General features: G+C 41.8%; 1 protein-coding gene across 1 annotated transcript in view; it reads right to left on the reverse strand.

Annotated features, from left to right (window-relative positions):
* Positions 1 to 2,187: 2,187 nt before the first annotated feature.
* Positions 2,188 to 24,215, reverse strand: part of ube2f (ubiquitin-conjugating enzyme E2F (putative)) — a 49,937-nt gene continuing 27,909 nt past the window's right edge. Inside the window, exons 8-10 of the mRNA XM_084544363.1 lie at positions 20,071 to 20,103; positions 18,554 to 18,616; positions 2,188 to 5,413 (exon numbers count right to left, since the gene is read on the reverse strand). Of these exons, the coding sequence (XP_084400489.1) occupies positions 5,363 to 5,413; positions 18,554 to 18,616; positions 20,071 to 20,103 (147 nt within the window). The 3' untranslated portion in view covers positions 2,188 to 5,362. The remainder of the gene's footprint in view (positions 5,414 to 18,553; positions 18,617 to 20,070; positions 20,104 to 24,215) is intronic.

Genomic DNA, 24,215 nt, shown 5'->3' on the forward strand with positions numbered 1-24,215 from the left:
CTGGTAACTAATGAACTGGCCGATGAGTGTAATGATGAGTGTAATTTTGCCACATTAATTTGATTCTCCCATGAGATCTTATGACTCACAAGATGAGTCATAAAATGAGAAATGGAGTAGGCACGCAGACTCATCAGCCATAAAGACATTGGTGGTAATTTCACAAACTAAAAAACATTCTTCAACTCATGAAAATATGCAAATAGAAATAGAACATTCAGCTACTGTGAATCAGGTCTCCCACATATATTCTGTGTTCCCTCCATACCCTCCCCTTTTCTGCTTGAAAAACAGTATTTTTCATCTTTTACTAAACTCCAGTCCACAGAACGGTATAGTTTCAGTTCCACAGCTGCTAACATTAACAGCGTGTAGAGATTTAAATTCATGCCTTGACATTATGCGCTTTTACCGATCAAAAACGAGCTGGCCACAGCCAGTTGGTGTGATGAATGACCCATCCTATCAATTAATCTCTTCCTTAATGTGGCTGGCAGGTGTGCCATCCGCAGAAGGCGCAGCGGAACAATTTCTGCAGCCCCTCATTATTTCTTCACCTATTCACGAAGGTCATTCAAGAAAATAGAAAAGTGCGCTTATGGACGACTTCACTGAGATGTGTTCAGGCTCAGAAGGCACTGTAGGTGTGCCGGGAGCAGAAAATCCAGAAAACGTGAGAAATGTGATTTATAGCACTCAAGCAACCTTCTCATTACCCGGCTGAGGCTGTCAGCTGTCACCGCACACACAGGAGATCCACAAGGCAGCATAGCCACAGGGCAGGAGTACAGTATGATTGTGTTTCCTCCAAAACCATGTGTAATGATGGGCTCTGTGACTGACACATGTCAGCACGGTCTCCGTCGCTTTCTCAGCCAGGTTAAAAGCGTGAAAGGATGACAGTTGTGTGTTGGAGCCGCTATGTGGAGTGCGTGAGTGTGAGAACATAGCCTCCTCCTGCACCAAACTTCCCGGTTGGTAGAGAGCAGAGGAAGAAGAGCATTCAAGACAACTTTTACAACACATCCTTAATTCCAGGTCCACTGTTCTGGACTTCTAGTAATGGCATGGATCATTAAGCTAAATTGGCTGATGATAGTTACATTACCAGATGTAGCAGAACGCTATCCTTGTACCGCTTTGCACTTACTAATGAGTGCATAACCGGATCCCCCCACAGTACCTGGTGTTCTGGAGACAGTCGTTCAACCATCACGATTTTGTCCTTCTTGGATTTTGCTAAGATCCTTTGCCTTCCAGTTTTCTCCACCACATAAGCTTCAAGAATTGAAGTTGGACTTCCTGCCTAATTGTTCCCATTCCTTGGCCCGTACCACCATAATCAGTGTCATTCACTTTACCCGTCAGTTGCAGCGAATTAGTGTACATCAGAACAGTTCTTCCGCAAGGTACAAAGTACGCAAGAAAAAAAAACAAATTTAAAACTGGACATCTTAGTCCCTGTTGATTTCTTTTGAAGACCTGTTGCAGTACACATTGAAAGAGGATATCTGCTCTCACGCAAACTTGATTGAAAATGCATCCCCATTCAATGTGGATTTAGCTTTGAATGATCAAGATGTTCGATATTATCCTTCTGACAAATTTACTAGTTTATGTTTTACCAGCATTAGTTTTTCTTTTTTTAAATCCGTTTTTGTCAAAAATTTTTTTTTCCTTATTCCATATTTTAGTCTGTTCAATCCCGAGATCATGGATAACAGATTACTACACTTACATAGGGCGTAGAAGAAAAGAATGCGCCTTTTTATCTTGATGTCTTTCCAAATCCTTTATCGACCAGGGCTGACCTTTTGAATTATGGCGACTTTAACGGAACACTATGAAGCATTTATTAACTGTTTGTACATGTCAGAGAGAATACTGATTAGTGTGTGTCCCAGATGCTCCTAGTCTGCTGCAGCATTCAATAAAGCAATCCATACTGTCCACACACAGCTGATCCCCTTCATCTGTCATAATCCTCCAGGACACCTCTTGGGGACTGGGCTGGAAGTCAGACAAAACAAGCAATTTCAACACATCAGTTTGGTATACAGGAATTTAAACCATTTTCTAGACCACTAATCAGCAGATTAAAAAAAAAAATCATTACCATAGCAAAACATTTACTTGAGTTACTGTAAAGTGGCACACAAAGAAATGAACAAGACACAGCAGTTTGATTTATATTCTCTTTAATATATCTTAAAAAATGGATATACAATCTGAGAAAGAAAAGGTTGAGGATTTGAAGAAGAACGGGACGCTGATCTTCTCCCCTCTGGCCCAAAGATGGAGTTAAACCCAAGCAGAGACATTTCCAAAAACATCCTGGGAATAAAACACTGCTGCCTGCCAAACTAAAGGCCGTGACAACAAGGTCTGTGACAGGAAGCTAAAGTCTGAGTATTAGTAAGGCTAAGATTAAGTATCGTATCTCGGAGGCAAACACTACCGTGACAAACAACTGTCATGGCAATTACACAGGATGGCTTCATATCATAGGCTCGAGTAGACCACACTGAGAAACACTGAGGAACAACCCTTTGCTTTCAATAAACCTGTGTTATTTATTTGCCGTTCTCTCGAGTCCTTTATTTTGGCAGAGACCAGTGTCATCTGTGAACCTGTTTACCCTCGCTGAGAAAATAAAATTAATTGGAGCTGCTGACCCCGGGCCCAGAGTAAGAAAATGAAAGAGGGGAATCCAGAGCATGCTAACAAGTCACACCGTCTCCACATGTCATACTGTAACTGCTCACACACGCACTCGCGTACTCCACAAGCACAAAATGTCAATTTTTACACACATACTTGCGTATACTTCAAACAAAATGCCAATCTTCATCGAACACATTTCTACATCCTTAGTAAAATGCACCACCAGCAGATCACATAGACTTTTGCCTCATGCAGACGCGTGAACACAAAGCTGAACGGAGATGAGAGCTGTAACCATTTACACATACGATTCAAACTGGGCAGGGCCAGACCCATTCAGAGACATATGAACTCTGCGCAGTCGCTGGCCAACCCGAGGGACACAGTCTAGTGACTCTCTCACTGACACAAACACAAAATGAACAATCAGTGGCCCAAATCCACAGCGACAGAGGCTCATGCAGACATTTCCACAGATGTGATTAGCTCAGAGTTGCACAGCGCATCGCTTCATCTGATCCAGTCAGCTGAGCAGCGGCTGCATATTGGTGTGTTCACACTAGCGCTGATACAGCTACAATTCATTTTCAATGGAAGCCAGCAATGTGAAGCGCTAAAGTGACGCCTGACTCATGTCGCTATGCAGCGGCCGTGAATCAAAGCTGAGGTCGACTTCTTTCAGTGCTCCAATGACACAGTGCCGTGTCAGCCATTCACATGTTTGTATCAACTGTCAAGTTTCAAACAGATGATGGCAGTAACAACGTCAATAAGTGCTTGAGCAACACTTCAACAGCCACTTAACAATATCACGCTGACCTTGTTATGGCTTTTGTCGCTCATAGTGTGAACGCAGCATAAGTTAGCTAGTAAGCACTTTGGCTATAAGCTAGTCCACTTGAAACATGCTAAGTGCTTACCAAGTGAGCAATATCGTCTTGTTTTCAACCAAACCTGTCTAGCGTTCAACACGGGCAGCATCTCCAGTGTTATGCAAAGTTTTTTGACTGTGACCTGACCCAGCCTAGCCTACTGTGGCATAGCTTTCCACAGCTTGTATGGATGTCAAGAACAGTTAAAAGACAGTGTCTTCCACTTAATGAAAACCACTCTTCCATTTCCTAGCAAGCAAGCATGGTAGGGTTTTCCCTCAGTAGCCCGCTTGTAACAACAACAGCGTAGTTAGCTTGATGTCTGCATTTATGAACCTCTGCTATAGTCTTTTCCACACACACACTTAGGCAGTGAAATCACACAGTCCACACACAAAGAAAAAAAGACTAATGTTTTGTTAAAAAGACACACTCAACATCTTAGCTTGGGACCAGAAGCAGAATGAGTGGTAAAGTCTGGGGGTTGTAATATGTTGGTTGGCTCTGCACGTTGCACAATGACAATAAAATAAAACATGATAGTCGCATGAGGTCAAGATGTGCACGTCAGCTGGTCAGTCACTTGCAACAAGAGAGAAATGAAGATGGCCGCCTGGCAGCCCTCAAAGATAATAGTCCAGTGTCTAGGAGCCACAGCCATGAAATCGTTGAAGATGAACTTAATTCCATCTTGCACTTTGGTTGTGAAACGCTGGACTGGGTTCATCAGCTAGTTTCGTATTCAAAAATATTACTTGTCACAGCTTTCAATTTATGTTCACATGTTCAATCAGATGTTTTACACACCGTTTATTTGTTGTGGCCATCAAATTATAAGTCCAGGTTGTCGTTTTATTTTAAACCCAGTGTGCCTAAATGCAGAACCAACATACCAAGAACATGTCTGATTTCTTATTAATCGAATTGCACTGTGCTTATGAATATACCTCACCATCCTGGACAGAAAGAGGTACATGTGACCATGTGTGAAGTGAGAAGAATAGTAGTGCAGAGAGATTTGGCTGTGGTTTTAGTGGCAGTACTTGTCCCTGGAGAGTGAGAGTGAGAGAGTGTGTGTGTGTGTGTGTGTGTGTGCACATACACATACAAGGAGAATGACAACAGAAAAGGGGCCATGTGCTCATTCACATGCTGTCTAAAGGAGCTGCTGTGTTCACAACTCAAGTATGTATGAGTGCTGTGGCCGTGCGCATACATGTTTTCACTTTTTACGACAGGATGTGACACGCTGTTTGCGTGTATGTTTATGAACTCACATGCATTTTCTTGTAAGCGACACAAACATGGCAGGCACTGAAACATAGAGCTTATAGTAACAGATATTCTGTCTCTTGATTCTTCAAATTTGAAAACAGCTAAGTGTGATTTCTTCAGTGAAATCATCACGTCAAGTCCTCGCCACCCGTTGCCACGGTTTGCTTCCGACAGGCTCTTGGAACACCTCAGCGAGGCGGGTCATTCATCAATCTCAGCCACAATGGACAGACACTGTGGTCACTGTAACACTCACCCACTTGGGATACTTAAAGCATATTTTCCTTTGAATGCAAGTCCTTCCTTTAACTCGTTATTTTTTCTTTTTCTTTTATTTTTTTCATTCCTGCGATGTGAGGTTTATTGCAACTGGGTGAACGGAGGGTGGGAGAGGCATAGGCAGGGCTGTGGCGTCAAGAGGAGGGGACTGGGAAGAGTCAAAGAGTCGGCTGCTGATTCACACATGTGGGGAAGCTGGCCAAGATAAGCAGAGGCAAGGTAGAGCAGTTTGGTTGGTTGGTGCAGGCTGTCGTAGGAAGCCAATGCTTCTATCATCTGGCATAGTGCTTGATGTAATCTTGAACCTTATTCCGAAAATCCTCCTGAGTGGAAAAGAGGGGAGGGGGGGGAGAGAGAGTAAAAGAGTTATTAATTAGCGCTGTTCATCAGGACCGTTGCCGATCCGGTGGATCAGAACACTACACTCTAATCATACCTGGGTGTTCACGAACTTTTTATAATCTGCCTCATTAAAAAGTTGAGGGTTATCCAGTGTAAAGACACATCAAGTCCATATTAATATTACTGTAACATTTCTAACCCATCTTTGGATGAAAATAATTACGCACAGAAACCTTGAACCTTCTATTTTTTGCAAAACTGAGTAGTCGTGCAACAAGGATAATTCTACGATCATGTCAGTTTCTGTTAGCGTAAAAAAGAAAATATCAGGCCCATTCAACGCTGGGTAGATGTCAAAAGTAAAGAGTGTTTGACCTGTTAATAAAGGAGCAGTGGAATTGATTGTGCTGCCTGTTATACTGGAAACACCAATTTCTACGCTCCAAATGATGCAGACGGGCAACTGGCACAACACAATTTATCAGAAGAGATTTTGGATGACAGCGGCTGGAGGCACGATAGCTCTGGGGTCAAAAAGGCTTGTAACAGATGAAAAAAATAGAAATAAAATGCCTGTTTGACACAGTGAGAGATAAAAGCGATTTTTAAACATGCAATCGTGGAGGCGCCTTTTGCATGACAGCGTTTGCTTATCTGTGCAACCTCCCCAACAGCTGGACCACTTCACATCTCGATTATGATGTTTGCTTGAGTTGACTCTTCTTAGCCATATCCCCCCTGGTTATGTGTGCCCTCCCCTCCCCTCCCCCTTTCCTGTTTTTCCTTCTTCTTGATCAAGCTCCTTCTAGCGATGCTTGGCTTCTTTTTATCACCGTCATCCATCCCATAAACTCCTCTCTGCTGCTCCCTTGACCCACACCTCCTAGCTACATCTGACCTGTGCGTGACCTCTAAACGGTTTCCTCTGTTAAAATAACGTTTCCATCAATTCGCTATCCATCTCTTTTTTTTCTACTACACCTTGGGACTCTATTGATTTGACTTGGTTTACTTGTGTCTACAACCTCTTTATATTTCACTCAAACTATTCTTTGAAACATCAGACAGAATATGTACAGCACATACACACACTATCAGGGATTTTGATCAAAGGCCGTAGGCTATTAATATAAGCTGCAGCAGCTTTCCTCTCCCACGAAGATGTTTCCTTTATTCAGTCTATTCAAGAAAAGTGCAAGGCCTGGCAAAACGGCATAGCTACACACATTATAAATCATAGAAACTGCTATAATTGGGGCCACTGGTCACATACTTTCACAGCACAGGAGACTATTTTTCTTTGAACTGAAATTAATGATGACGCAGACAGCAAAGGCACTGGCAAGCAGCTATAGCTGCCCCAAAGTACCTGTATTAATGTCAGACATTGTATTAGTTCCTGCTTCCATGCCAAGATTGCAAGCAGTTCTTATATTTTCTGAATGTGTGCAAGAAGTTTGGCTGTTTGACAGACCCCAACCACCCGGGTAACGCACGGTTTGTACCGCTTCCATCAGGAAAGTGGTACAGGAACATTAAAACACGCACCATGGGTCTCGGGGACAGCTTCTTCCCCAGAGCTGTGAAAGCAATCGCCCTCCTGTAGCAAGACACCCACATCCCATTCCCCTACAGAGCCCCCACACATGCACCCTCCCCCTTCCAGCCACACACACTCACCTTCTTACACACACACACACCCCCATGCTGACAATCAAACAGACCCCCAGTCCTCAGCAATATGACAATCACACACTCACAACATCTCATAGACTGGGACTTGCACTAAGCTGCACTTAATTTACATTTCTTCTTCTTTTTAAGGGTGTTTTATATTTTTCACAAGTGTTTTATTTAAATGTTATGTTATTTATATGTGTGCCGCTTAAGCCGGGAGTCTCTGCAAAAAGCTCGTTATGTTCTCATAATGACAATAAAGACTCTTGATTCTTAAATAGCAGTTTAAGCTGTCTTTGGTTATTACTGCTGAGAAACAACACACCACTAGAGAGATTCACATGGCCCTTACATTAACGTCATTTGAATAAACAACATTTTCACCACAAAGTCACTAAAGACAGATGAATTTACCCCATTTGTCATTTTTGTTTAATTCCCATATCTCAACTGGTTGTATTTTACTGGAAATACACTACAATGTTTAGCCAGATTAAATGATTGTTATGGCACATATACTCTGGAGAGATATTACTTTGTTTCTACGCTTTGCAAACTCCTTCCTCAGCGCACTACCTTTTCTTATCCCTCCTGCCTTGTCCTGTTTTATCCTTGCTATGCTACGGGCACGCAAAACCGACATCAAAGCACTACCAGCAACTTTGGCTGACACATCTCCTGTGACTAGGCCAAAAAAATACTTGAACACGGTGTGAAAGGATATAACTCTTGCAAAAAAAAAACTGGAAGAGCTATTATTAGCTGAGAAGCTAGGACCCGGTATATACAGTTAACGGCTGGGAAGAGCTACGAACCATCGAACAGAGCTGATCTCCTCAGAATCATGCTGATCAGTTGGTCTGCAGTTCATTCAGTCTAGATGATTATGCCGTTGGTGAGTATTTGAATGTTCAGATAAGACAGAGAAGAAGAGACTTCTGTTTGCCCTCGAACATTATTTTCTCGAGTGTTTGTATTCATTTTCATGTGCATCGATTCTCTAAGATGACCAGCCAATCAGAGAGATGTCTATCACCGAGTCATTCTGCCGCCAACTGCACATGCTGAAGCAGGAGACAGGGATCCGACTAGTGTCAATGGTGCGGAACACATCCTAAAAACTGGACATGGGGTGTTACGGCCCTTACTCTTATATACATATCCATCACCATAGGGGTCTAGGCAATTACATGCCACCATTTCCCAGAGTTCTGCTGCAGACGCATGAAATTCCACATACAAGGTCCCTGCACGGACACCAGCGCACTGATTTATGGCAGCAGTCGTCAGTTAGTCACGCAAGCATTGCTGGGGTTTCTGTGTGGTCACTAGGGTATGAGCGAGAAATGGAGAACGTGAGAAAAAGCATGAGGGAAAGGACAAGAGAGCGAGAGACAGAATGTGTAGAAAAAGAGGCATGGTGTGTGTGTGTATGAAAGAGGGAAAGACGGACGTAAACGTGACGTTTCCAGAGACAGAACTCCAGCGGTGAGGACAGCAGTTTGAGTATCTGTCCACAGAGGGTTGATAGATCAGCCCCTCTTGCTGCTGAGGGATCGCTCCCTCTGGACCCTATTTTAATGCTCCAAGAGCACTAATGATTGCTGTGTGGTTTGGGCATTACAGTGCAAAGATACGTGCGAAATGGGGAAATGGGATGGAGGGAGGTGATAAAACATGATCCACTTAGCAATTCACACTGATGGCTACTAAGACACTGGCTTAACAAACCAAGAGAAAACTCCTTCACAAATTTGCTCCATGAAGTAGTCCCGTGAGGGAAAATAAACAAATAAATAAATAAATCGGTACAGTGTATAATCCAACATTTCTTTCTAACTAGTGGAGGTTGAGCAGAGCGCAGTATTAATCAAACGAAAACACTAGTGAGTCTGGCAGACGTGTGGGCTGGTCATAAATAACGCAGCTCTGCATGGCTTCACTCTCAGACCGTACTGCGCAGACTCTGGCTCCAAACTCGCAAGATGGCGGCGCCCGTATCCCTGGCGTCAACTAGCGTCAGTTTGGCCAATGCAAGGAAGTGGGGATGCATTGTCCATATTTACAGTTGAAACCAGATATTTACATACACTGTGTTAAAAGACACATAAACCTTTTTTCCTCACTGTCTGAAGTTAAATCAGACTAAACCTCTCCTGTTTCAGGTCAGTTAGGATTACTAAAATTATTTCTATTTGCTAAATGCCACAATAATGAGAGAGAGAATTTCTTAGAGAATTTTTTATTACTTTCTTCAAAGTCAGAAGTTTACATACATATTTGGTAGCATTGCCTTTAAACTCTATGACTTGGGTCAAACGTTTTGGGTATCCTTCCACAAGCTTCTCGGAATAGTCTGCTGGAATTCTGGTCCGTTCCTCCTGACAGAACTTGTGTAACTGAGTCAGGGTTGTAGGCCGCCTCGCTCGCACACGGCTTTTCTGATCTGTGCACAAATTGCCTATGGGATTGAGATCGGGGCTTTGTGATGGCCACTTCAAAACATTGATTTTGTTGTCCTTAAGCCACTTTGTAACTACTTTGGCAGTATGCTTAGGGTCATTGTCCATTTGGAAGACCTATTTGCGCCCAAGCTTTAACTTCATGGCTGATGTCTTGAGATGTTGCTTCAGTATTTCCACATAATGTTCTTTCCTCATGATGCCCTCTATTTTATGAAGTGCACCAGTTCCTCCTGCGGCAAAACAGCCCCACAACATGATGCTACCACCCCCATACTTCACAGTTGGGATGGTGTTCTCAGGCTTACAAGCTTCCCCCTTTTTCCTCCAAATGTAACCATGGTCATTATGGCCAAACAGTTTCATCAGATCACAGGACATGTCTCCAGAAATTAAGGTCGTCGTCCCTGTGTGTATTTGCAAACTGTAATCTGGCTTTTTTATGTTGCTTTTGGAGTAATGGCTTCTTCCTCGCTGAGTGGCCTTTCAGCCCATGTCAGTACAGGACTCGTTTCACTGTGGAGAATGACACTCTCTTACCAGCTTCAGCCATCATCTTGACAAGGTCTTTAGCTTTTGGTTTGGGGTTGATTCGCACGTTTCGGACCACAACACGTTCGTCTGTGGGACCTAGAACCCGTCTCCTTCCTGAGCAGTATGATGGCTAGAAATTCCCATGGTGTCTATACTTGCGTATAATTGTTTGAACAGATGAACGTGGCACCTTCAAGCATCTGGAAATTGGACCCAAGGATGAACCAGTCTTGTGGCGCACCACAATTCTCTTCCTGATATCTTGGCTGATTTCTTTTGATTTTCCTATGATGTCAAACAAGGAAGCAGTGTGTTTGAGGTGTAGCCTTAAAATACATCCACAGGTGTGCCTCCGATTAACTCAAATGTTGTCTGTTAACCTATCGGAAGCTTCCAAACCCATGACATCATCATCAGGGCTTTCCTTCATTGTTTAAAGACATAGTAATCTTTGTGCATGTAAACTTCTGACTTTGAAGAAAGTAATAAAAAATTCTCTAAGAAATTCTCTCTCTCATTATTGTGGCATTTAGCAAATAGAAATAATTTTGGTAATCCTAACTGACCTAAAACAGGAGAGGTTTAGTCTGATTTAAATTCAGACAGTGAGGAAAAAAATGTTATGTGTCTTTTAACACAGTGTATGTAAACATCTGGTTTCAACTGTATATACAGTGTATTGCAAGCCCCAGCATGCCTTTGGGGGCAAAAAAGAAAAAACACAATAAACAGAAACTAATATTCACAGTATGCCATTTGGTGGGCTTCTTCTCCCCTTAAGAAATTAAGGTTTGTGGGGTGCACTTACATCAGAGAGGCAGCTTTAGAGGGCAGCACAACACCATCAGAACACCCAGAATATAGCTAGAAACTATGTTTAAGACAGCCCCAATTATGATGTCCGGCTCAGATTATAGTCTTCAGTCAAACACATTTCTCAGTGGTTGAAATAAGAAAAGAAAATGTCTTTAACAGACATGAGTGTAACAGCCCTGCTGATGTCGTATCACACAAATTTACAAGACTAATTTACATACTTCTTTTTACTTTGTTCAGTTTCTTTCTTGTATCAGAAAACTGGTTGAGACTGCAAATTACTTCGCCGTATATTAGATTGAGGGGCGGCTGTGGCTCAGTAGGTAGAGCGGGTTGTCCACGAACCAGAGGGTTAGCGGTTCGATCTCCGGAATGTGCCACATGCCGAAGTGTCCTTGAGCAAGACACTGAACCCCCAGTTGCTCCCAGTGCGTGGCACTGGTGTGTGAATGTGTGTGTGCTTGTGTGAGCGAATGGGTAGATGTGTCTATGACTGTAAAGCGCTTTGAGTACCAATAGGTAGAAAAGCGCTATATAAAAGCAAGGCCATTTACCATTTACCATTGAATACTCCAAGCAAATATGTCTGTGAAGGTCATGGTAATCGAATTGACTGTACATACTAGGGTAATCCAAAAAAAAAGTTAAAAAAAAAAAAAAAGGCAATTGAGAACTAATGAAGCTACTTGGATGAGTGGTGAAACGTTTTCTCTACAAGTCCAGTTGCCTTTTTTAAATGCTTTTTTGGACTCCAAGTAAACTTTTCAGTCAATTAAAAAACTTTGCTTGTCTTCAGCTTACTTTTCTTGGCTCTGTTTCACCCACAGAAGTTAATTAACTCTCCACTCCTCCAACGATCTGCACAGGTACTCAGAATATATACCACGGTCAGAGAGAGGGGTATGCAAATTAAGCCCTGTGGGTACCAGCGGTTGCTTTAAAATCTGCTAAAAGTTGGAAACTAAGCAATGGGAAGCCTTGGGATGCATTAGGTAAACAGAGTGCAAAGGGGAAAATGAAGGGGAGAGCAGAGATGTGAACAGGGAAAAAAGGGAAAGGGATAGCAAGAGAGATGTCAAGGGATGCAGAGGTGTGTTCACACCAGGTGCTTTCACGCTTGGGCGGATTGGAGAGGTTTTTTTTTATAGTTCTGTATGTTTAGTAAAAGTGCCAAAGCCCTGTCACATCTGGGTAAGATCCACCGAAGCAGCTCTACCTCAAAATGGTATGAGCATCATCTAAGTCAACTCCAGTGTGATGTATTGGGGTTAGCAGCAAATGTCTTTCTTCTCATTACATACAGTGCTCATCATAAAAAAACTAAAAACTTTATTAGCAATCATAATTGAGCTTGCAAACTTCCTGTTTATCTCACCACTTCAAATAGACTATTTTTAATGTAGCTGTCAAATTAAATTTGTCATCCGTCTACTAAGTCAGCAACTCTGTCTGCAACTATTGGCCTGGTGCTTTTACTTTCACAAAACTGAGACAGGCAGCAGTGGAGAGCAGACCTGTCAGACAGCCCGCTCTACACCCCTCTTTACCTGCTGATATTGTCATTCACTGCCTAGCTGCCACAACAGGCATTTGACACTAAACTGACAGAATGGGTAAATTCCATAATGAGGTGACTGGAGCCACATCCGAATGTATTTGTAGAAGAGGCTCTGGAAGTGGGCTTGTTAATGAGCACCAATTAATTACTGTAAATAAACCTGCCCCAGCATGTACCAGAAATCCCTGAATGATGCAGAGCACACTCAGTCAGTTACACTCAGGGCCCGTCCACACGTACGAAAACGATCTTTTCCCTCTCCGTTTTCGATCATCGTTTCAAGAAATATCCGCGTCCACACAGGTCCGTTTCAGCACGACCGAAAACGCTACTTCCTATTCCAGGCCTATAGGTGGCGCTGTTTCGGTTTCAGAAATTCACCAAAAATGGAGAGGAAGATGCAGAGCATGCGCATAAAGCTTGAGCGCTGTTTACAAATCGCCTTTTTTGCTCAGCGTGGTGGCACAGGAGCATGATATTTTGCCCTAGTAACCCTAATAGGCTCAATATCGTCTCCAGCATGAAAACTAGCATGTAGTCCGCCATTGTTGTTGATGTTGTTACGAGACGTCTCGCGGGATGTGGAAGGCTGCTCGGGAGTGTGGCGATGATGTCATCGTTTTCCCCGTATTCGCCGTCCACATGAAAACGCAAGAGCCGCGTTTTCGAATTTCTCCACCCTGGGACCCGTTTTCAGAAAAGTGCGTTTTAGGGCAATGCGTTTACAGGATACGTGTGGACGAAAGGCCAAAACGATGAAAAACCTATGCGTTTCGGCGTTTTTGCGTTTCCGTGTGGACGGGCCCTCAGTCTCCCCAGTTAGATGCTGTGCATGGCCTCTAAACCCAAGGACACTTTACCTGATGTGTGCACAGGCGACACAAAGTCAGTGGACTGTTAAAATGTAAAGAATATTGCTGGATAAATAAAGGGCAACTGTGAGGCAATGAGTGGTGGACTTTCCACAAAAGAAATATAACAATAAACATATCTCTCTTGCAGCTAAAATGTATTGCTTTTCAGTTGCGGTTTTGGAGCTGGGTCGGAAGCTAGCTTTAGAATTTCATAAAGACACAGACTGTCCAGTTTGTGAGAAATAATCTTGACTCGGGCAACTATTATATTGTTCAAAAGCAAAAATGAATTACCTGAATTAATCTGATATATGGCCCAGCCCTACCTATTGTCCATGCAGTAGAACACTGATTTATATTGCATCACTGTGAACACATGTACCATTATAACAAGCTAGACTGTATGGTAAGACATACTATTCCATACGTCTTACAAAAGCATCTCTTTAAAACCTGAGCAGATGACAAAATTGAAGACTACAAAGTGGTGTAGTGTTCTATCTAAAATCTAAAAATTAGAATCTAAAACTACTCATTATTAGCGAACATTGTTATTTCTGTTAGACATTCAGCCCCAGGACCAAGATCCTTGATATCACAGCCTTCTTGAGCTCTCTAATGAGACCCTGCAGGGTCACAGTGATCACTGTCCATGGGCAGAAAGCTGGGGAATTGAAGCCCAGTCAGGACACAGTAAATGATGTGTGCTAGTGTTGTTGTGCCTGTATGCTTGACATGACTGGATATTGATTGAAGAGGCTAAGCCACTTGAGATACCTAAGGAATCAGCAGAGTGAGCAGAGTGATCTTTCTCTCACCGATCAATCCAATCAGTGGAAATGTGGAATTTAGTATGCAAAAGGAGACCATGATATGCATGAACTCTGGCGCTTAACTCATCCCAAAGCCTCCAAGGTGTCACTCTCTCACTCTTTGGGCTTCGGAGCAGGACAGATGGTCAATAACACATTACAGTATGTCGCACAAAGTGTGTCTGTACCACACACACTGACTGGAACTAATCTGTATTTTGTATAAATTGAGGTATATTCTGCTTGCAGTTTAACTTTTAGACATTTTGTGGACATTTGACTAATGGCACATGTTCATACTACTACATGGTGTGTGACTGGTAAGACCATATGTACTTTGGTTTGGTTGTCTCCGCTGTTGGTAAAACTAAATATCTCTTGAAATACAATACAATCTATATCCATGCTATTGTAATTATTTGATCAATTTTCAGATTTTTGGAACAATTAAAGCGTATTTTTTTCACCTTACTGACACACTGTATATTTGGTCAGTTACAGAAAGTAACCAATTTATTTGGTACACTTGTACTAATCTACAAAAAGGTCTCTGAATTTATCAGATTATATATTTGCAGTATTTATGTTAGGGGTGAAGTTCCATTTATTTCCTCCTCACTGCAGTGTTTACTCCTCTACGTATTTATGAAACATTCTAGTGCACAACACCCAAGACTCCACAAATCCCATCGAACTTCAGTCTACATGGCTCACATTCTTAATAGTAATGGTGGACTGTGGTTTTGAAAAAATAAGGTTGTGGCCTCATAAAACATTTTGGCTTCGTGCTTGATAGTTTGACAAGTAAAATTACGCAGGAACAAACGACTACAGATTTGGCCATGGCATCAAGTACTCCACCGAGCCTTCAGCTGAAGGCTGACCTCCCTAGTGAAGAGAACCGTGTCCAAGTTACATACTAATTTGCAGTTTATAATGCTTTGGCAGTTCGCATACAAGAAATGTCTGTATACTTTACTCTAGGACGGTAGAGATGCAATATGTGTAGTCCAAGGTGCAAACTGCGATTGCTGAACGCCAAATTGGGGGAAAAAAAACAACAAAACAAAACAGAAAAAACAAGCCTCTACCCATCATTATTGAAAATGTTTAAGGGAAACACAAAAAACATACGCTGGACGCCAAAATCAAATTCTTCCTGCTGCACAAACCAGATCCCAGGAAAGGATAGCATTCAGTTGATCTCAGTGCTATTCAGATATTTTAATTATAAAAAGTGTCTGCTGAGGACTTAAAATGTCAGAGGCCCTATGCATTTCAAAGCTCAGTATTAATCAGTTTTCTTCATAAGGCGTCAAACTAAAATCTACCGCGGGATTAACACAGACATAGAACGCGTTCCGCACCAATCTCTGGAAAGACTCCAGAGTACTTGGTTTTCAACCTGACAGTCTGCAGTCAGCCACTCTATACTTCCTTGATTCACAATAAAGAGCATATTATGAGATTCACGGTTGCTAGAAAATGGACATGGCAGTTAAAGTTTAAATATGGGATAAAAATGATTGACATGAACACACATTATCTCATTTAATGTAATTCCTAAATAGATTACTAGTGCCCATGAAAAATGTGCTATTGAAGCTTTCTCTCAAAACACCTCAATACTGCGCATCCTTGGGTCCTGACCAATATACTGTACCTGGCATAACATTGCTGCGTCAGCTAGAGAGCGAGAGCAGAACTCAGAGAAGTGATAGTACTTTGGGCCTAATGCCGGTGGAAGTAAGTAAAGGGATTAAACACAGCAGACAGTTGGGAGATTAGACTGAGCTGTTCAAAACACATATACGTATGGCAGCAATACACCTGCCAGGCAGCCAGAAACGTAGCCCTTTGGATAACAGAAAACATTTAGCCTAAATATGCCGACCACTCATCTAAACGACTTCATAGTTAACGTTGCACTTCCTTCTGTCGCCAGCAACACAACCACCAAGGGTGAAGTAGATTGGGTGAATGGCTATTGAGAAAAGTACAGACAGACACAGAAATCATTCCTTTATAGGTAGATAAAAGCAACACATTCAAAAACCGACCCACAACTAACAACAGTACAATACCACAATCACCAACTTACTATACAAATGTCCTGCCCATACGCACTCACACTACACTGCCCATGAGGATGCATCCTTTTAGCCACTTTAACCAGCTAATGTATTCAGAGAGCAGCCACAGGAGAAGCTCCACTTCAAAAGCCTCGACACACACACACTCGTCCACGTACACAACCACACTACTGTGCTGACACACACACTCCCACACCTCTATCCGCTCGCTGCTGAAGTTGATTACAGCAGGCTGTAACTCAGTGGGAGTGGGTCATGGTCGGATGACTTTGTGTTTTCAGTTGTTATGACTCTGGAGAACCTCAATAGAATGGTAAAGTAGCACTGAAACAAAATGGAACTATATCTATATAGCACCCGAGGATGTTCGTCTTTATCAAATGATCAACTTTGAAAACACAGAAATATATTAATTTAAACAATAGAAACAATAAACTGGTGAACAATTCCACCTCGCCTATCAAATCAATCTGTTATTACAATGTCTGTTTTATCAGTCACCTTTCTTTTAGCTGCATCTTTTCCTCCCCTGCATTTCAAAAAGTCTCAGTCTTGTCTAAAATTGCCAAACAATAAAACTATGCGATGGAGGTAGAGAACAGTAATGAAATGGAATCAAAGGCAGCCCCCAAACTACAATTAAACCTCATCCTCGCACTACCTCCTCTCTGCTATCCAGTGTGACTAATTTATTTGACGGGACTATCAGCAACAAGCCCGCGCTACGCTGGGATCTTATAGCTGACCTGTGAGCGAGACGCGCTTTTCCTCTTTCTCTGACTGTGTGGCGATCAGATGTTGCCACGCCACAGACAATGAAAGGGTACTGAAATGCAGATCTTACAGACACAGAAGAATATGAGAACAATGGAAGATGAGACGGGAGAGGTAACTCTGTACTAACAGTAATTGGGCAGAGGAGTAAACAATATGCTGTTTTTCTCATGTTTGCAGACCAGGTGTATCAAAGGAAAGACATTGGTAATAATGTTGGGCCACATGTATGGATTAGAAAAGCACAGACCAATGAACCGCAACGAAGTGACACATCAGTACATCAAACACCTCCCTTCGCTTACTGGTAGTCTTGGCAACAAAACACACTCCCTGGAGCATTTTCCACATATTTAGTGGTTTCATGACAAATACAAGAAGTTAATGATAAGAGTGCATGCAGGAGCAATGCCAATAAATGCACTCAATGACAACACGTTGAAGACGAGATCCCCCCATTGCATGTCTGTGTATATACAGTATGTAATATGTTCCAGTGCTTTAATGCAAACAATTAATTTAATTCTACTATTATAATATTAGCCTTAGCATTAATCTGGGTTTGTGAAAGAAAAAGCAGACTTCTTGTTGTCCTCTTCACGGAGGGCTCCTAGAAGACACTAAAGCAGCAATCATTTCTTACACACTCTCAAACACACACACACACACACACACACAAACACTTGCATACCTAATGGGGCCATGAGGCAACCATTACCACACACTGTTGGGAACACTCCAATGAAACATTTCAAAGGGTACACACAAAGTGCAAAAGGTCAGTAATGTACTTTAAAATGCTTTTAGCTTGCCTCAACTAAGGCTCAGTATGATTTCCACGGTGAGCCTGCAGAGTTGGATGCCTATCCAGGGAAGGAATTAATAAACTCGAAACACTCAAACATCCATTAACATTTCTGACATTGCCTGACGTACCAACAGGGAACTGGCCGGACGAGAGATGGGACCTTTTAGTAAATCCTAGATAAAATACAATTGAACTTATGGTCCCAACTCTTCTACACACACAACCTAAATGCTATCAGGGAAAAGAAAACTGTAGGAATGGAGATCTATTTGAGGGGGCTGATTTGATTTAGAGTCAAAAATTAGAGTTTGCTAAGCACTAAATGATTTTTTAAAAAAATGCCATCCATACAGCTCTAGAGTAGAGCCTCACAGCTATAGTCTGCACAGAGAGGCTGTTATTTGTTCTTTGTTGTCAGCACTATACCAGATTAAAGCACTCTCAATGTATTACATAAATCCACCTACAAAAGTAAAGAAAGATGCAGCAGAAAATTGTGGTTTCTGTAGCAGCTATAGGTCTTGCCGAAATCCATTTTCCATCCAGTATATCAACGGAAGCAAAGGTGTGAATATGATGCGGCGGACTATAAGCTCAGCTGAGACACTATGGGGATGACTCACAAGTGAATCATCTGCATGTCAATGACTAGAGTCACTGTTTGCTCTGAATCTATATTTGATGCTAAAACAGAGTTAAAGATCAGGTTAGAACTGCCCTGAATGTACCTCACCTTGTCTCGCAGATGATGTTCTGCTGCGTCGATGTTCAGCGGATCATCAAAGTTCAACAGGTCCTACAGAAGAGACAGAGAGGGGACACGTGAAAAAAACAACAGTACATAAAGAGTAAAGCCAGAAACACAATGTCAAAAAACATCAAGAATTGGCCCTTTGTCACTCTATGTTTTCAAATGTTTATTCATTTTTTCACTTTCATAACTATCTACTGATCAAATGATCATTAAAACAAAAAGCTGCTTTGGGAAATCCACTTCAACCCTGCTCGCTGTCTACAATGTCACCCTGGACTCTGCAATCACAACAAACAAACCAGCATAATTACACTCTTGCCTTAGAGATGCTAAGCACAACAAGTGAGGCAAGAGAGATGAAAAGGAGGATGACTGGATGGTTGTTTCCCTAGTAAGCGGTAAAATTTAGGGCATGTACATTACCACCGCCACTGTTATCATATACATAATGCTGACCTCTAAAGAACATTTGAATAACTTTTTAAAGTGTATTTTTTGTCTCTCTGTAATTCTGCGTGTAGTTTAACATACTTGCATTCATATTCACAGAGTTCATCTCGTTTTATCCTTGCTTCATTTTAATATACACCAATCAGGCATAGCATTATGACCACATTCCTAACACTGTGTAGGTCTCCCTTGTGCCTCCAAAACAGTTATGACTCACAAGAGAAAATGATGCAAGTGGCCCATGTCTGTTTTTGTGTGTCCCCCTGTGTCAGGCTGCATCCTGCTGGGGATGGCTGCTGCCATCAAGGAGTGTCATTGCTATAGGGTGGGGGTCCCTGGTCTGGTCTAGGTGGGTGGAACATGTCGAAATAACATCCACATGAATGCCAGGTCCAAAAGTTTCCCAGAAGAACACTGAATTGTCACAAGATGGTCAATATTATTTACTTCTCCTGTCAGTGGTCATAATGTTATGTGTGATCAGTGTAGCTCTCCATAGTTAACTATGTCAATATTTTTTCTCCAATCAAAAATCCTAAATCTGATTACTTTTTCTTCATTTCCTGAAGAATTTGTAATGAATTACTGCTTAGCTGTCCCTACAAGGCCGGGCTCTTGGAGTCACCCAGAGTCGGCTGGCGAGGCATCTGAACATTGCAAGGGTGTAATCTAATTTTTGTGTCTTTATTTCCCTATTACCTCAGCATGTTCCACATGATAGGGATGATAATTTCCCTAAATCAGAAATTATGGCCTTATTACAGCTGTAAAAGGGGATCGACAATGACGTTGTTTAATTTGATCGGAGCATCATTGGCGTAACCAATATACAGTTAGCAGCTTGAGTAGTGTAAATTTATTTGCTCACAATGTGAAGCACTGCTTCGCTTCGGATAAGGAGGGAGCTCTTTGGTTGGATTTGTCTTACTTAAATGACAGACTTTAGGAAAAACAATGTGTGTGTGTGTGTGTGTGTGTGTGTGTGTGTGTGTGTGTGTGTGTGTGTGTGTGTGTTTGTCAATTAAGCTAACATCAGCGAAACTTACAGTAAACAAGGAGTTCAATCCCCAGACCACGTCCTAGAAGAAACCAGATGCAAAAATATTAATGATCAAATATTCACTGTAAAAACAGCCTGCTATACTGGAGGACCGTTCCTGCCATAAATAAACAAATGAGTCAAAAATAAGTGAAAGCACAAAAAATAACATTAAAAACAAATTCAATACTTAATTCATTTATATATTAATTATACTTATATACACTGCCTGAACAAAAAAAAGTTGCCACCAAAAAAAAAAGGTCACACACAATATATAATATTTTGTTGGACCACCTACACATTCACTGTGGCATTAGTTTTGATAAGCTTCTGCAGTGTCACCAGGTTTATTTCCATCCAGTGTTACATTCATTTTTCACCAAGATCTTGTATTGATGATGGGAGAGTCTGACCACTGCGCAAAGCCTTCTCCAGCACATCCCAAAGATTCTCAATGGGGTTAAGGTCTGGAATCTGTGGTGGCCAATCCATGTATGAAAATGATGTCTCATGCTCCCTGAACTACTCTTTCACAATCTGAGCCCCATGAATCCTGGCATTGTCATCTTGGAATATGCCCATGCCATCAGGGAAGAAAAACTCCATTGATGGAATAACCTGGTCATTCAGTATATTCAGGTAGTCAGCTGACCTCATTCTTTGGGCACATAATGTTGCTGAACCTAGACCTGAGCAACTGCAGCAACCCCAGATCATAGCACTGCCCCCACAGGCTTGTACAGTAGACACTAGACATGATGGGTGCATCACTTCATCTGACTCTCTAGCAAACTGAAGTCTTTTTTTCCAGTTAGCCTCACTGATTAGTGGTTTTCTTAAGGCTACAGAGCTGTTCAGTCCCAATCCCTTGAGTTTCCTTTCCATTGTACGTGCAGAAATGCTCTTACTTTCATTATTAAACATACATTACATACATATCCAGGTGGCAACTATTTTTTTGACCAGGCAGTGTATATGTACGTATATGTATATATTAGGGCTGTGTCATTGGTGGCATGTGAAATATATTCAATGCTGATTATCTATGGTCACATCCACAACAATAGCAGAACTAGGAACATCATTTATTGCCAAAGGAAGGGATGACAGTGCTTAAGGAGTACCCGCAAAATCACAAAAGGTCAAAGGCAAGCTATATTGTTGGCTTCTTTCTTTAATATTCCTAATATTGTGTAGGTCTCTCTTGTGCGTCCAAAACAGTTGTGACTCATTCTCTGATGAGTCACAACTGTGTCCTGTGGTGTCTGGCAACAGAATGTTGTTAGTGGGGGCCTTTAGGTCCTATGGGTTGAGGGGAGGGGCCTCTGTGGATCATCCCACAGATACTTGATCAGTTTGGGATCTAGTGAATTTGGAGGCCAGGTCAACACCTTGTGCTGTTCTTCATGTTTTATTTTAGTTGTTCCTAAAGCGTTTTCGTGTGTGTGTCTGTGTCAGGCTGCATCCTGCTGGGGATGGCTGCTGCCATCAAGGAGTGTCATTGCTATGGGGTGGGGGTGCCTGGTCTGGTCTAGGTGGGTGCTACATGTCTCATCCACATGAATGCCAGGTCCAAAAGCAGCAGCAAAGCGATACCATACATGTAAGCTCAAATCCTTGTTGAAATTTATAAATCTCCTGTCACCGTGAGCACTTTAATGAACACAGTAACATTTGGCTTTACAGGAGGTCTGACTATAGTAGATATAGGCTGTGTATGGAACAACAATAAAGGCTGAATTGTGATGAATGTGCCTTTTATCACTGAGGCTTAGGACTTTCATTATCCCCCACTCTCTAGTCACAGGAACAGTCCAGTGAGATCCAATTAACAACAGCAGTGACATGGAGGCAAAATATAACGAGTACTAGAATAAATCATGAAAGACCAAACAGACTAAAAACACAAGCTTTCTTTCACAGGGAGCTACTGCAAACAACTGTCAGCTGGTCGACTGATTGACAATTTCAAATGAATGCTTTCCGGGTTTCCATTCGATTATCTTTCATTCCACGCGCATATATTTATTTAATTTACATAATTAGATGAAGCTTTGAACCTTGAACATTTTGAAACAAAAAACAAGAATGAAGTTTCTGAATGTTCGTTTTTGGTAGTGTGTGATAAAAGCCAAAATAATCTTGCAAAATTCCAGTTTAAGGAAGAAAAATATATCGCTTTGTGTCAGTCTACTACACACTGACACATACGGACAACAAGTACACAATAATCACATTGCGGCATGGTACTGTACATGCAAATATGTACCATTAAAAAAGCCTACAATTATTTGATTGCTAGTGAGATCAAATCAAACTATAGCGAGGTACAGTTATATTTACACCAACAAATGCTGCAGTCAGACATTTGTCTACGCAGAAAGTAGAGCTTCGGATTTGCAGTGAAAAAAATAAAAAAAGATTCTACATCTACATTATGTTGACAAACCATAGACAGCACAAACACGGACTGCAATAAAAATTATAGGCGATACCGAAGGGAGGACAACTATCTAGAACTGGCCGTGACCTATTTTTATAGAAAATAACTGCAAAACAAGAAAGAGAAGAGGGAGTGCTATGTTTACTCCCTTGAACAAACTAAAGAGACATAGCTTCATTAAACACCACATGCATCAGTCGTGCACAAAAAGCAATCCGCAAGGCTGAGAAGTTGAACACACGGCATTTAGTTTAAAAGTCAGTCCGTGGTTTCCTTGTCCACTGCGCTGACTTTGAAAGTGGGCAGCGGATGCACACACTGTTCCATATATACGAGGGTACGCAGTGATCTGCTACATAGACACATGTATTGCACCTCACATTCATCACGGGAAAAACACACAGAGCTTGGTGTGGATGTTTCCGAGAGGCTTGCTGTGGCAGGATCTTTGGCTGGCTACACATCAGGTTGTAGCAAAGTGCCACGGATGAGGTGTGACCAGCACTATGGAATGTGCTGCAGCTTGAATGTGCTGCCTCCTGGTTTAACAGCATCAGTTTGTACTTGTACTGTGTTGAGGCAAATACAGAGCGTGGATGCTCTACGCAGATTTCAGCTGAGGTGTCCGGAGTCCAGATGACAAATTTTACACACAGACGTGAAAAAACATCAATTGGGCTTTATGGTTCAACCACATTTAACATATATAACTGCAACATCCTCCGTTTAAAAGTGTTTAATAGGTACATTTAATATCAGGTCTTAACCTAATTGCAGGTTCTTGCACATGCTAAACAAATAAAACGGACTAACAACTAACCATGAGTGCATGCATAGATACTGTCATGACAGATTAGATCAACTACATATGACAATTGTCTTTACCTAGCGTAAGTTGACCCTAAAAGGCAACTTGATCAAATCAGTTCAATTCAGTAGTAGACATAATATGAAACAAAAAACACACCAGAATATAGAGCCTCTAACAAAAATACATAACGAAAAAAGGATGAATCAAGATTGAACAACATAATAATCGTGCAGAAAAAAGCAAAACTAAAGTAGCGGGGTGAACATGAGCATATTTTTGTACAATACACACTGTATAAGTAATTACAGTAAAAGTATTTCACGCAGCAACGTGTGGGTTCAAGTAGAGAAGAGTGGTGACCAGCGAACACGGACGGCATCACCCACTCAACACAACCCCCTCCGATTTGCAGCTTTTGCACTTTCTTCTTTTTCTCACATATTTTTGAACACTCCCAGCGACACTCTCTGACGCACATGGACCTAAGATCAACCACTCTCACGCACACAGTATGACCGCATCCACACCTACCTTCAAGTAAACAAACACGGGCTGTATTTTAAGATGAATCAGGGGCAATAACCGGCGTCAACCGACCGCCAGACAAAGGCCAGAGATAGAAATAGGTAGCCACACAAAAGCACAACGGCAAAACCATAACCAGCTGAACTCCATACAGCTTCACTAAAGCTAACTTTGTATGTGGCCCACAGCTAGATGGCTGCATCTCGCTGCAGACAAGGTAAAAATGTAACCCAGAATGACACAGAGAATGAATGAACTCAAGTTAACTTGATTTGAATGGATTTCAGATTAAATGCCATGTAAATCCAAAGTGGAGAATACTTTTCATAGGCAGTGTAGCCAGACAGTCTCACTTTTGTAAACCTCACCC

Source organism: Chelon labrosus (assembly GCF_963514085.1).
Source record: "Chelon labrosus genome assembly, chromosome: 5".
NCBI classification, from domain to species: Eukaryota; Metazoa; Chordata; class Actinopteri; order Mugiliformes; family Mugilidae; genus Chelon; species Chelon labrosus.